At 40.7% G+C, this 13,542-nt stretch overlaps 1 protein-coding gene across 2 annotated transcripts; it reads right to left on the bottom strand.

Moving 5' to 3' along the window:
- Nucleotides 1-720: 720 nt before the first annotated feature.
- Nucleotides 721-13,209, bottom strand: LEO1 (LEO1 homolog, Paf1/RNA polymerase II complex component). Of its 2 annotated transcripts, none has more exons than XM_040601147.1 (12): nt 13,091-13,209; nt 11,353-12,078; nt 10,990-11,094; nt 10,241-10,335; nt 8,850-8,995; nt 7,378-7,462; nt 6,945-7,039; nt 6,526-6,660; nt 5,801-5,936; nt 5,317-5,503; nt 4,948-5,045; nt 721-991 (listed from the first exon to the last, which is right to left on the bottom strand). In XM_040601147.1, exons 1-12 carry the CDS (start codon nt 13,146-13,148, stop codon nt 887-889), a joined length of 1,971 nt encoding a protein of 656 aa, XP_040457081.1. In that variant the 5' UTR covers nt 13,149-13,209; the 3' UTR covers nt 721-886. The 2 variants fall into 2 exon arrangements, with proteins under 2 accessions (XP_040457081.1, XP_040457082.1); XM_040601148.1 differs by having other exon boundaries at nt 919-988; nt 4,949-5,045.
- Between the last annotated feature and the right edge of the window lie 333 nt (nt 13,210-13,542).

The raw sequence follows: 13,542 nt of genomic DNA, 5'->3' as shown, positions 1-13,542 counted from the left end.
TTCTCCAGTGACTTCCCAGCTAAACAAACCTACACACAAACCCAACCAGGAACAATAGGAAATAGCACCATAAGGATTATATAGGATTATAAACCACCTATTTTTGGCATTGTGGTTCATCTCACCTTTTAAAGGAGACTTTCATCTCTGCTGGCAGAAATGTCTGAGTTTTGTTTTAAGTAAGTGCTTTTACTCTGACATTTACATCACTAGCATGTGCCAATAATAATTATTATTGTTGTTATTAACACTCAGGCAAGATGTCGATTTTCATTCTAGGCTTCAATGCATGAAAAATAAATGTCTTATGCAATTACTTAACTGTTCTAACTGCAGGAACTTCAGTTTACTCAAACATGATAAATACTTTCAGTCATCAAAATATACCAGCATAGTAATGTACAGTCCACAGTCATCAGGAAATAAGGAAAATCCAAAAAACCCCAGAACTGTATTGTACCACTCATATGTTCTTCCAGCTTTTCCATACTGTTATGCTAAACTGCCATACCCTTGCCAGTCAAATATCATTTAAGCATTCTGTAAAGATTAGAATGGTTCCTCCTAATGAACTTGGTAAAAAGCACTCATTAATCCACTTGGATAACTAGTTGCTACAGTTCTCAAAACTGAAATGTACTGTGCAAGATAAAAAAATGGCACTGTGATAATCCCTGGTGCAACAGTTGCTGCAGTAAGAAAAATCTTAAGAAGTAAAAGGAAGTCAAAAAAAAACTTTATTCACACCAGAAATGCAGACTTCAATGGAATTTTTCTTTATCAAAATAACCCCATTATGGTTACTTACATTTTTGCTCTAAGAGAACTGTACAATATATATATAAATATATATATAAAAAAAATCAACTTTTGTACTTCCTTAATATTAATCATCGTCATCTTCTTCTTCATCGCTGATCACATATTTCTTATGCTTCTTACTTGCTTTGTCATCATCCTCTGCTTTTCTCTTTCCAGAAGGTTCACCCTCCTTAAAAGCAAAAAAAGGACAAAAATAAACCAACATACTTCAAGGTAAAGTAAAACACTCAGAAGAACAACAAAAAGACCTCCAAGTCTTTCTGGTAAGAAAAGCAAAATTATTAGTTCTACTTGTCCCATTTTGTGCTCCTGTGATGCAGGACTGCTTATGTATCTGCACTTTAAGTTCGGTCAACATTGCCAGCAGTCTCAAACCCCAGCCTGAGAGGGTCTGTAACACAGCTGCAGCTCCGCTCACCTCAATGAACGTGCAACCATATCTGCTTCAAACTGAACTAAGGCATGAAAGTAATTTATGTCTTAATCTGGATTTATGGCATGTGCAATATCATCCTCAGCAACTCTTATGAGCACACATAATTCCTAGAATTTGCAGAGAAATCTTCACCATGCAGCAGCTTTCCCTTCAGGCAGCCTTGCAGCTCTGCTAAGTTTTCAGACTACTGACACCCTAAACTAGAGCTACTGAAGCAACAAAGAAATTCAGTAAGCGGGTAGGTATTTTGTTTGTTTGTTCATTTAAAAAAACAAGCCAAACTAAACCACTCTCCGGCATAAAGGAAAAAGACTGATGAGAAACCACTAGTACTAAGACTTAACACCACAGTTTATTTGTTCAGGAGGTTTCAAAGACATGGTCAAAAGGAACTCAAGCCGCTGAGTTAATTACCTGTTTGCAAGCAACACCATAATGATTTTTATAGGCTGGATGCCCATTTTTTAGCACCTACATATAGAGTCAACAAGTGGATGTCTATTCCATGTGCATTTACACCAGTTCAGTTTAAATTATCTTTCCAAACAGCATTTTAAATCAAAACGCTCTGAAAATGTTTAATCACACTACAAATCACTAGTTGTTAACGCAAAATGTTTAATCACACTACAAATCACTAGTTGTTAACGCAAAACTCGTCAATTCTGACATGAAGAACAAGCTGTCAATTATTATTTAAAAAGAAGAGTATCTTTAAAAATACCCTTGAGGCCTAAGTAATTTCATCCTTTCTTCCATTTGTTGGTTTTGTTTTTTGGGGGGGAAGGGTTGTGGGTTCAGATTTTTTTTTTTTTAAAGCAACACATTGGGGTTTTAAGAAGCAGCAAATTTTCAGAGTTTAGAGTTTCAGGATGTTCACAAATTATTAAGAGTTTCAGAAGTCTAATGAGTAGGTTTTTATTCAAAGCATCGGATTCTACATTGACATATTAGTTAGTACAGCGAGCATCTCAAGTTAGGAAGAAATTCTAAACGTGGAAACCAGAAATTAGTAGGGGTGGGAATCTCAATGATAGCTTCTTCCTCAGAACAAGCAATCTCCCGTAATCTAGCAGGGCTATCGTTAAATGATTCATCTTCCTGTTTAGCAGAACATCCCCATTACCTACAGTAACAGTAAAACTATGTGCAATGCGGTGTGCTACAGTGTGCTAATAATAGACTGACGTTTTCAGTAATGGTAACATTGTTATCGGGACAAAGATTTATGCTGTGTTGTTGACTGATGGCACACAAACGCACGCCTGTGTACAATGAAGTCCGTGTTTCACATATGCAGATCCATATTACAGATGCCATACTTCCTATGGGGTGACTGAAAGTAAGCGGTTAGGCATCACTGGGCTTTTTTGTAATACTGTAGCACCCCTCCGTGGCCCTGGTGGCAGTATTACCTTTAAGCCATGTAATTTTAAAATGGAGGCTATTGTTCCTCGAGCGGCAGAGAAATGCTGTTGACTAGACCTTTTCTTCTGAGAGACCGGAATTGCAAAATCCTGACACTGCTGTATCACAAACCAGCAACCAGTAGTGTCTTAAAAATAAACAAATTTTTACCAACAAACACGAAGAGTTCATAAAACTACAGTTTTGTCTACGTGCCTCACTATGGCTGTCTCCAGGATTACTGTCGTATTTTCTGAAATATTAGACTGTCCTCAACATATAATAAAAAGCCAGAATCTATGTCTTTAAAAGAAAAACTTAATTTTTACTCCTGCCTCATATTACAATGCCTCTTAGTGCAAATACTCAGCTGGCAGTGTCAGAAGAGCAGTGTCAGCAGCAGCAATGTGCATTCAGAATGCAGCAAGCATCCAAAAGGCTGGGAAATTAGCTGTGCCTCCCCAGATGTTTGCAGGAAGCACAATATAGAAACGCAAATGAAAGCAAACTTACTCCTTCAAAAATTAGTATTTCTTACAGTATAGAGGTTATGTGTCATACTGAGAACTAGGTCCTCTATCGGTCATTTAAACACAAGTTTGGAATTTCAGCAGCTCTGCTTATGGAATTCTGACGGGCATTCATTCAATAGAAGGACACATAATGAGCTACGCTGCAAAACTACTCTTTTAAGAAGAAAAGGATGTTTTATTATGGAAGCCTCTAAAATTCAAGAAGATTCCAGGCACTTCACCAGCTATTAGAGTAGCACACTAGATATGACTGCAGGAAATCAACTGAAAGAAATCTTAGGGCAATAGTTGAAATAATTTAAACAATTAAAATAATCTCTTAAAGGAAATGGTGACATAAAGCTTTAAAAAATATTCCATAAGCTTACACAGAGCTACTCAGACTTGCTTTTCCAAACTTCTGCATGATATTCTACGCATAAACTTTTAAATATAGCTCACAGTGAAACAGGACAGGAAGATTATAATCAAACTAGCATGCCAGTGTAAAAACATCTCTCATAACTTACAAGGTAGTAGTAAGAACATTTATTAAGCTAAGTTAGTTTGTATTTATTATTCTGCTACATAAGTGAAGGTGACTATCAGCAGAGCTCAGGTGTGTCCAAACTACCACTCCCAAGCCATGTTTGGCTTGAGAAAAATGCAAGCACAGCTGCAGCTCAGGGCTGCGCTCCACTAATCAACAGAAGATGACAGCAATGGAGAAGTGGTGATGTCTGAAAGCAAGCAAACTCGTGGGCTACCAAAACCAAGGAGGCCAAACACATGACCCAACCCAATTCCCTCTTGAACGGGGCAGTGGGAAGCCACAAAGCCCAGTGCCAATTGCCATTTGTCATGAATTCCAAAACTCCCTCTCCTTCCAGCCTCCCAAGGTACACAGTAAACGCCCTATGGCTCTTGACCTCAGAAGCATTTTACAATGAGGAGCAAGAGTCAGGAAAACAGACGACACGGGCAGCTGATACAGGACACAGTCCATATACTTCCTGTTTCCACTTCCACCGCTGGGTGAAAACAGTTAAGTTTTAATTTCAGAAACGATATCTGTCAATTTTGAGAAGCGTTACACTGCAGTGCTGTATCAGTATCAGAAGCGACATTTCTTGAAACAAACTAAACCTCAAGACATGATATGCACAAAGATTCATTTGCTTATACCCAGCAGTGACAGATTACAAACCAATAAAACACAATTTTAGATGAGGAAACAGCACTACTGCTGCAGCTAATAGTTAAATTGATCATGGCCTAGATGTTTAGGATGATACTTAGGTGATGGATAATGTCTATTTAGCAACACACTAACTATTTTTAATACTATTTTTTAACTATTCTGTTTAAAAATAGCAGAAATACTATGTGAAAATGCTTTTGCTATTTCCATAATAAACAAGAAAGGACCACGTAGGGTAGGAGACAGCACTGCACTAGGATTCTGATATCAAGTCTTCTTACTCATTGCATAATTTTGGTAAAACAATTTTACGTAACTTTGCATAATTTTTTCCATCTTTAAATCAGCAATAAAAATAGTGACCTCCTTTGGTAATTGCTCTGGTCTATGAACTAATGCAGTGTATAAGAAATTGGTGAATAATTACCATGGAAAGCGTGCCAAATCAAATAATACATTCAACACCGCATAAGTGAAACTATAAAAGTCTCAGCTTTAAGAACTAGATCTAGTGCAGTAAATGTTCCGGACTGAAAATAAGTAGCTTAAGAACAAAATTCTTTTCCTACCTCATCACTAGTAAGTTTCTTTGCCTTAAGTAGTCTTTGCGTTTTATCTTCATCTGAGCCTTCATCACTGTCAGAAGAGTAGATTCTAGCACGTTCCTCTACAGAGAAAAACGGAAAGACAAATATTTACCTTTAATCTGAAATTGGTGATGAAGAAGGAGTATTAAAAATAAATCTCTTACATTTAGCCCCACAAAAAGCTGGCAGAATCTAACCCCCAAATAAACAGAATACTTACACAAACTGAATTCATGTCTCCTCAGGTATCAAATAAACTGGCAAAATACAACTTTATCAGGACGCTCCTGTGGAATTAATCCATGTAAATCACACAGGCCCTGCTTACATGCTCTTAAGGTTTATTATTACCTCTGATGCCACCTTTGTATCTGTTTTTGATAGCTGCTAGACTGATTGCATCATCTCCCTCATCCTCTTCATCATAGCGATCGGGTTCTAAATAATTTGCACTCAGACCACGCTGATGCTGCTTCTCCCGCATTCTTCGCTGTTGAGATTCTCTTCGAATGGAGGCTCTTAATCTCTCCTCTTCTTTCTGTCCAAAGAAAGAAGCAATATATAAAGATTGAGGGGAAAAAACCCCAAACCAGCTCAAGAGCACCTTGTATTCTACTGTAACTTTTGAAATAACTTCACAGCAGTGTAAAGACTGTACACATTCTGATTTTTCTGCAATCTGTAAGGTTAAGCAAACTGCATCATCCATGGCTAACAACTCCAAAATACACTCTGTTTTTCATGAAGTCATAAAGTGTTCAGAAATGTTCAGCTAAATGACAGTTGTGATTTTCTAGATCAAATCAGCAGGTAAGGGAGTTCCATGCCACAATACCTTAATCATTTCTGTGCGCTGAGACTCTGGATCACGACCTGCCATTGGCAAAATACGAATTTTCTGGGTCTTTGAACATCTATCTGCCAGAGACAGAGTCATCTTCCTGTGAGTGGCACTGTCCGTAGAGTGTGGCCTGTCAAAAAATCGTTATGGGTTAAATACTTCTACAAGGAACACAGCCATTTTTGAAGGACAATGGTAGGGCCAGCACACTTAAAATTTCGAAGATTCATCTGCACCAAAGTAAAAGCATCATCCTTTTATTTATTTATGTGCATTGTAACAGCTACTGGAGACATCAATTCCTCTCTCAGTAAACCATCTGCAGTCCATTATCAGCCCAAATAATCATCCTCTCATTTTACATCAATAGCCCAAGATGAAGTCATCACCTTGACAGCAACCATGTATCAGAAGAAAGATTTAATTTCAGGGAATATTAATATTCTTTCTGATTCAGACAAGGACTTGCACTTAAAAATGCAAATTAAAATAGATATTAAAAAATACACGTAGCCCACATACTGCAGTGAATGGCACGTTAACCTTTCAAACTGGGACACCGAATTTAGGACAAATGTTACCAAAAGACTGACTTTGGAAAACAGTGTATTCTTATTGAACAGTTAAGCATTGAAGGCTTATTTATGAACTGGTATCTCTAGTTACAATACTTAATTGCAAAAGTAGTTTCAACATTTGAGACAGAATAGCATGTTTACCTGAAGGTTAACTTTGTCTTGAAAACAGCCTGTCCTTGCAGACCTGTCCCTTGTCTGATAAACAGATGGTTGTGATCTCCCTGTAGTGGCGCCTTGTACACATCAAAGACCTCATTGCCCAAGTGGAGAGACATGCTTAAAAGAGATTCATATATCAGTTATTTGATAAAGCCACTACAGTCTATTTTTTGCCTCATTTCTGAATGCAGAAAGCCTTCATGTTTCCTTTTTATATACAGCCAATAATCATATTTCAATCCAAACTAAGCAGAGCGTAAAATTTTCAAAGCACTGAGGCTAAACTAATTTCTGCTGTGCAGAACTGACATCAAAGTTTGTTGACCTTCCAATTTTGCGCACCACGGCACTTCACTGTAAGAACAACTGTATTCTTTCAACAGCAAAAAGTCCAAACTAACCTTCCGTCTGACCACTTGACTATCCGCGCATTACTTTCTCTGATCTCATTCCCTTCCTCATCTCGTCGCATCCGCCACCGTATTGTGTTTTCTACCTGTGGGGAAAAAAAAAAAAATCAGAACACTTAGTTTCTAACTCATAGTAGGGAATGCCATGATAAAATATACTCTATATGGGTCAAGAATTACAATTAGAAAGGCTAGATAATTTGCTGCATGATGCAAAGAAATTAAAGTGAAAGGTATTGCTTTTATAGGTGAAATACAGCTGTCAAGTTTTTTCAAAATTTACTACTAAAATGGATCAACTTTCCTCAGTGCTGAACTGGTCCACACTTTCATAATCTGAACCATAACTTAAAACACCTGAAGCTGACTTTGAAGAAATGTGGCTAGGTGAGTGTAAAAGAGAAAAGGGAAATTAACATTATACCTTGAGTTTTAACCTAGTTCTACCCTCTTCATCAAGCATCTCCTCATCTTCAAATTCATCTTCGTAATACTGAGGATCAAAAGGTCTGCAATAAATTATATAATACAGTCTTTATTCTTCTAAAAATCAATCCAGACTATTCTAGAGTTGTGCAAAGTAACAGGTGCTTGAAAGGTTGAAATTATACGCTGTACACAACAGGCACTGCAGCTGTGAGTGAGACCTCCACTTCTGCAGTCATGCAATTTACTGCATTGATTCTACACCACAGGAGGCCTACGCAAATGTCTTCATTACCATCAATTACAGCCACCACTTCAGACCCTATAAATTACTCTAGCTAAAGCAAGCAAGTTTGCCTCACAAAATACTGTCTCCTTAGTATCAGGATGATGAGGTCAGGGTTAAGTCTGGAACAAAATATATACAATACTATACAGAGAAAATAAAAAGAAAACCCCCATCTTATAGATGTGGTGAATTAGGGATTTTCTAAGAGCACAATCTTTGTAATTTTTTTTATTTGAATCTCAAAACGAACCAAAGGGAAAGGAAGATGACATATTGTCTTCTTTTCCTTCAAAAAAAACCTGACAAGTGGGGTGGGAGTGAGTGGGGGAATGCCATACACTAGCTTCCTTCCTAATGGCTTCCAGGCTGCTGCAAGGGGAAGAAGTGATAAACAGCCCCTGCTACTGCACAATTCTATTTTCAGGCCTGTCTGACCCACAGACTTGTCTCACTGATTACAGCCACTAGCCAGATGCTTAACAGTTCTCTCCTGAATCAGTGTCTAGCATGAAAGCCAGGAAGAATGATTTAATCAATGTCTAACAGAATCAATGCTACATTGCCAGCTAACAAGCCACCTATTAAACAATGCAATAAAGTTGCTTAACAAAAAGAGATGGATTTAACTGCAGTTTGCTAGAAGTGCTGAAGGTGGGCATAAGCACCAAACCCAACATCGCAAACAATTCTAATAATTTATTTTGTTTCTCCTTATGAGCTCCTGAAAAATTCTTTAGCTTGGAATAGGTAAACAGCAAAATGAATAATCAGCCCCTTCATAGTTAGTACATTTAGCACACACAAATAAAAAAGGGCTTATTCTGAAATTCAAAATGATGTTTTTATCACTCAAAAGTGCATAAAGATCTTGTGTATTTGGCTTTCACACCTCTGAGCCTGAACCTGTATTTAAAATTCAACTGATAGCACATGCTTTCAATTAAACCATATTTTTGTCTGTTTTTTGAAAACAAATCGAGCTGAAACCGAAGCTCACAAGAAAAATTCTCAGCACTTTATTATATAACAACAATAGATATTACTGACTGATGATAACTAAAAGTGTGCATCTTAATGTCAGACATTTTAAATATGGCCAATGTATTTGTGTTACTAAAACCAAAGCAATATAGGGGAAACACTAAAAAACCTTATCAATCATGTATTTAATGTGCAATTACCTGGGCTCCACGCTAAGGAAGTTCGGCAGCTTCACAAAATACAAATCATTACCCAAGTCTGTGTTTACTTTTGGTATTTCTACCTCAATTCTAGTCTCTGGAATAGGCTCTTCTTCCTGCTGTTCTTGACTCAGTCCATTCTCATCCTAATGAAAAAAAGGAGAGTAGGAGTATAAGTTAAAAAAGTCTGCCTAGCTAATGTTGCTCTAACAAGCAGTTGAATTTTTCTCGTGGTTCAACCCCAGCTGGCAACTAAGTACCACACAGCAGCTTGTTGACTCCCCCCTGCCCCCAGCAGGACTGGGAAAAGAATCAGGATAAAAGTAAAATCCATGGGTTGAGTGAAGAACAATTTAATAATTGAAATAAAATAAAATAATAACAATTGTAATGAAAAGGAGAGAGAGGGGAATAAACCCCAAGTTATGCGCAATACATATGCTCACCACTCGCTGACTGATGCCCAGTCAGCCCCCAAGCAGTGATTGACAGCCCCAGCCAACACCCCCGCCCCAGTTTATATACCGAGCGTGATGTTCTATGGTATGTAATATCCCTCCGGCTAGTTTGGGTCAGATGGCCTGGCTGTGTCCCCTCCCAGTTTCCCAGGCCCCCCTCACTGGCAGGGCCTAAGAAACTGAAAAGCCCTTGATTTAGCATAAACATTACCCAGCAAAAATTGACAACATCAGTGTGTTAGCAATATTATTCTCTTACTAAATCCAAAACACAGCATTGTACCAGCCACTGAAAAGAAAATTAATTCTATCTCAGATGAAACAAGGACAATTTTGCCTAAAGAAATGTCACCCATATGCACAGAGACAGATCAGGAAGCTCTGGGTAGAGGAACTTGCACATTTTCAGTGAAAGCAACTCAATTCAGCATTTCCATATGCCATTTAAGGTTATTTCAAATACCTGTGCAAACTCAAGAGACCAAACACAGTAAGGAAACAGCAGAGGAGCTGAGATACAGTTTTCAGGTAAGCACTGCAGAGTAAATGGGAGACAACTTTTCCCAGATTAAAAAATAATAAATTATATATTATCATCAAGACTCAAAATGAAAAGATTTGTCAAAGAGCTGTAATAAGGTACCAAAGACAGCTATGAACTAGTATTTTAATTAACTCCAATCAAGGTTACTCATTGTATTTCTTTCAAGTACAAGAAGTGGAGCAGGGATGTGGGAAGGCAGATAAATGAATCCACCTGATATTGCTATGTATAAAACTTTAATAATTCTTTTAGCTACGGCAAAATTCTCTGTAATGTTTACTTAATGCCCTTACTTTTTTTTTTAATTAAAATATTATCAAACTTGATCAGCGTTCTACATTTCAGAGTGGAATGGCATGTTAATTATTCCAAAAGACAAGTCTACTCACAATGGGCTGTCCTGGAGTTGGTGGCTTGTCTTCTCCATCACTCCCTGAGGAAATGTCATCTGCACCTCCAAACAGATCCATGACATCTGCGTGCTCTTGAGCAGAAAAATTACTATTTTAAAACACAGGTATACATGCATGCACACACCCCTACATGCAAGCACATTCATAGAAAAAAAAAAAAAAAGATCAAGACATTCTTCACTTCTATTGCCACTAAAAATCACCTACAAAGGTTAAAAAATGCTAATGTTTGAAGCACACATTATTTTCTTATCCTTATTCTATATCCTTATTTTTAAGCTTTGTTTTCTTGGAAAGGGTCTATCAAATACCAGAATCTAGTTGAAAAATGGCAAGAGAAGAATTAAGAGTATAAGATCATCCTTTACTTCAAGTAAACAACTTAAATATCTGTAAACAGGAACTTCATTACACATTTTGGAGGGTTTGCTTCTCAGATGAAAACACCTCTTCCTCAGCCAGCTAAACATCACAAAACCCAGTACAGGTTCTCTGGGCTGCTCTGACTGGAGCCACCATTTCTTAACATCTTTCAGTAAAAACATGAGAGGAACAGGCAAGTGCTGTTTCACATGAAGGAAACTTGCCGTGCTGTTTTGTTATCTCCATAGCACTACAGACTTCCATGCACTGTACAGCAAGCACTATCAATTTTACCAAGTTCTGTAGCAGATGAACAGTGTGCTTAAGGTGAGGATTAAATGAACGAAAACCCCACCATTTACCTTTCTGTGCTTCTGTATCACTGTCCACTTCCGAATCTGATGCAATCGGTTTCTTTCGTTTCATTCGCAGAACTTCATCTTCACTATCGCTGCCCCTTGCAGACTCTAGTAAGGAGCATAATTATACTCAGTAAGTTAAAAACTTTGTTCCACGTATTTTAAAATTCCTTTTTATTAGTAAGTTGATTCAGATGAAAAGGAATTTTAAGAGTGCTGCATGAAAAAAATTACCGAGATGACTACAGCTGAAAACTATGTGATTAATGCCTTTACACTGAAGTTTGAATCTTTCCAGGCCAATATAAATAAAAGTTAAGAGAAATCAAACCAGACGCAAATTATTACTACCATATTCAGTCCTACCAGATTTATGCTCTTGGTCCTCCTCATCAGAGTGCTGGGCCCTCTCCTCATCATCCGAGTTCTGCATCTTCTCCTCGTCAGAATGCTGGGCCCTTTCATCATCATCCGAGTTCTGCATCTTCTCCTCATCTGACACCTGCGGCCTCTCCTCATCATCGGAGTTCTGCATTTTCTCCTCGTCTGAGTTCTGGAGTCTTTCCTCATCGTCAGATACCTGTGGCCTTTCATCTTCATCAGAATTCTGCACTTTCTCCTCATCATCAGAGTTCTGCTGTCTCTCCTCATCATCAGAGTTCTGCTGTCTCTCCTCATCGTCTGACTGATCACTTTTGTCCTCCTTGCCCCACTTCTCATCCTCTGAATGCGCTTTCTCAGAACCATCTCCCTCTGAATGATGACTACCTTCATCTGACCCATGCCCACGATCATCCTCCTCATCATCATGAGCAGCTTCTGAAACACTGTGCTGGTCCACATCTGACTGGTCATTATCTTCATGCTCTGAATGTCCTGAAGCTTCAGAGTGATTGTAGGATCTTTCAGAGTGGTTGTCACTCCCAGTGTGATGGGATGCCCCTTCATCCTCACTATCATCTCCAAATAACTCCTTATTACTAGGTTTTATTGCCTCTCTGTCATCATCCTGGTCACTGTCGCTTCCAGAAGCGTTACTACCAGAGCCAGCATTCTCCTGATCAGAATCAGATTCGGATCCAGAATCGGAATCTGCAAAACAAACACCACCCTTCCAAGAGTTAAGATGTCCCTACACAGATGCCCGTAATGTGATGATCATTGCTTAAAAAAAAAATATCTAAAAAATTCAAAGCAACCCCAAAACCCAGAAAGAGAACCTACAGAGAACTGTAAACCTACAGAAGTTACCTAGAACAATAAAATAAAATGTCTACTCATAAAGGCACAGCCAGTGAAAGACACAATGAAAAATTATGGACGCCACAAAGTTTCAAACACAACCTGTTATGTAAGATTCTGAAGTTGTACAGAAAGCCCCAAACAATGACAACACAAAGGTAAATACAATTTGAACTAGCGAGGGCTTAAAATACGTAAGTACATATACGTATGGCTTGTGAGAACCTGCAGTCTAGAGCCTCTAACCCAGGCCAGCTGTCTGGTGTGCCCTCGAATTGAGGCTGGGAGCGCCGTTCCCAGCAGGATTAAATAATAAAAATAAGGCACATGATTTTTATAATAATAAAAAAAGGCACATCTGCCTTGGAAAATAATTTACAGAAATTTGGCGAGCGTTTGAAGAGCATATAAACGACTCCAGTCAGGAGGCATTCGCTTATTTTCCTTTAGATGCCGACAACGACTGAAACTTTTCCAGGCAGCGGGAGGCAAAGAGGCAACACGCCTTGTGTTACGGTCCCGGCTGCAACCGGCTCCGAGCCGGCCCACGGTTAAACGTGCCGCGCTCAGCCGGGGGCTGCGGGCAGCGCTCACCGCCGCCCCCCCCCCCTCCCGCACCGCCGGGCCCCGACCGCCCCCGGCCCCAGACGCCCCGTGTGGGGGCGCGCAGAGCCCCAGCCGCGGCGCAGCGGGGCGCTCCCGAGGGAGGGCGCCCACAGCCGCCGGGTTCCCTCGCGTCGGCCCGGGCAGGGCGCGGGGGGCCGAGCGCTGACCCCGCCCGCCGCGGCTGAGAGGAGCGGAGCGGGGCCGCGCCGGGCGCCACCGAGCTGGGGGGGGGGGAAGGGGAGCGCGGCGCCCGCACCTTTCTGCTCGGCCCCCGACTCAGCGTCGCTGCCGAAGAGGTCCTCCATGTCGGCCATGGCGAGCGGACACCGCGGCCCCGCCGCCGCCGCACAAGAGCCCCGCGCCCGCCGCCGCGCAGTGACGCCACTACAGGGCGCCGCGGGGCCCCGCCTCTTAAAGGGGCCCCGCCTCACCGCCGGCACGGGCGGCTGCGCGCGCCCTGAGGAGGCGGGAACCAGTCGCTGAGGCGGCGGGCGGCGCTGAGGGGAACGGCGGGGGCGGACGTGGCGCCCGGCGCCCGCTCGCAGCCTCCCCCGGCGTGGGGGCTCCGGGCAGGTGCCGGCTGCCAGCCACAGCCCCCCCCGGCAGCCGCACCATCCAGCCGTTCCCGTTCCCGCTGAACAAGTATCGCTCTGCCAGGAAGGCCCGGGGGAGCCGTAAGCAGGCCCGCCTGCTGCTTGGACTTTTTTT

Source organism: Falco naumanni, chromosome 7 (genome assembly GCF_017639655.2).
Source record: "Falco naumanni isolate bFalNau1 chromosome 7, bFalNau1.pat, whole genome shotgun sequence".
NCBI classification, from domain to species: domain Eukaryota; kingdom Metazoa; phylum Chordata; class Aves; order Falconiformes; family Falconidae; genus Falco; species Falco naumanni.
This window is presented reverse-complemented; position numbering and strand designations above follow the sequence as displayed.

Coding starts and splice junctions, on each gene's coding strand:
- LEO1 (XM_040601147.1), bottom strand. CDS start 13,148: ATGGCCGACATGGAGGACCTCTTCGGCAGCGACGCTGAGTCGGGGGCC. Junction 8,996..10,240: donor CAACTCCAGGACAGCCCATT/GTGAGTAGACTT, acceptor TTTTTTCATTAG/GATGAGAATGGACTGAGTCA. Junction 5,046..5,316: donor ATACAAAGGTGGCATCAGAG/GTAATAATAAAC, acceptor TTTTCTCTGTAG/AGGAACGTGCTAGAATCTAC.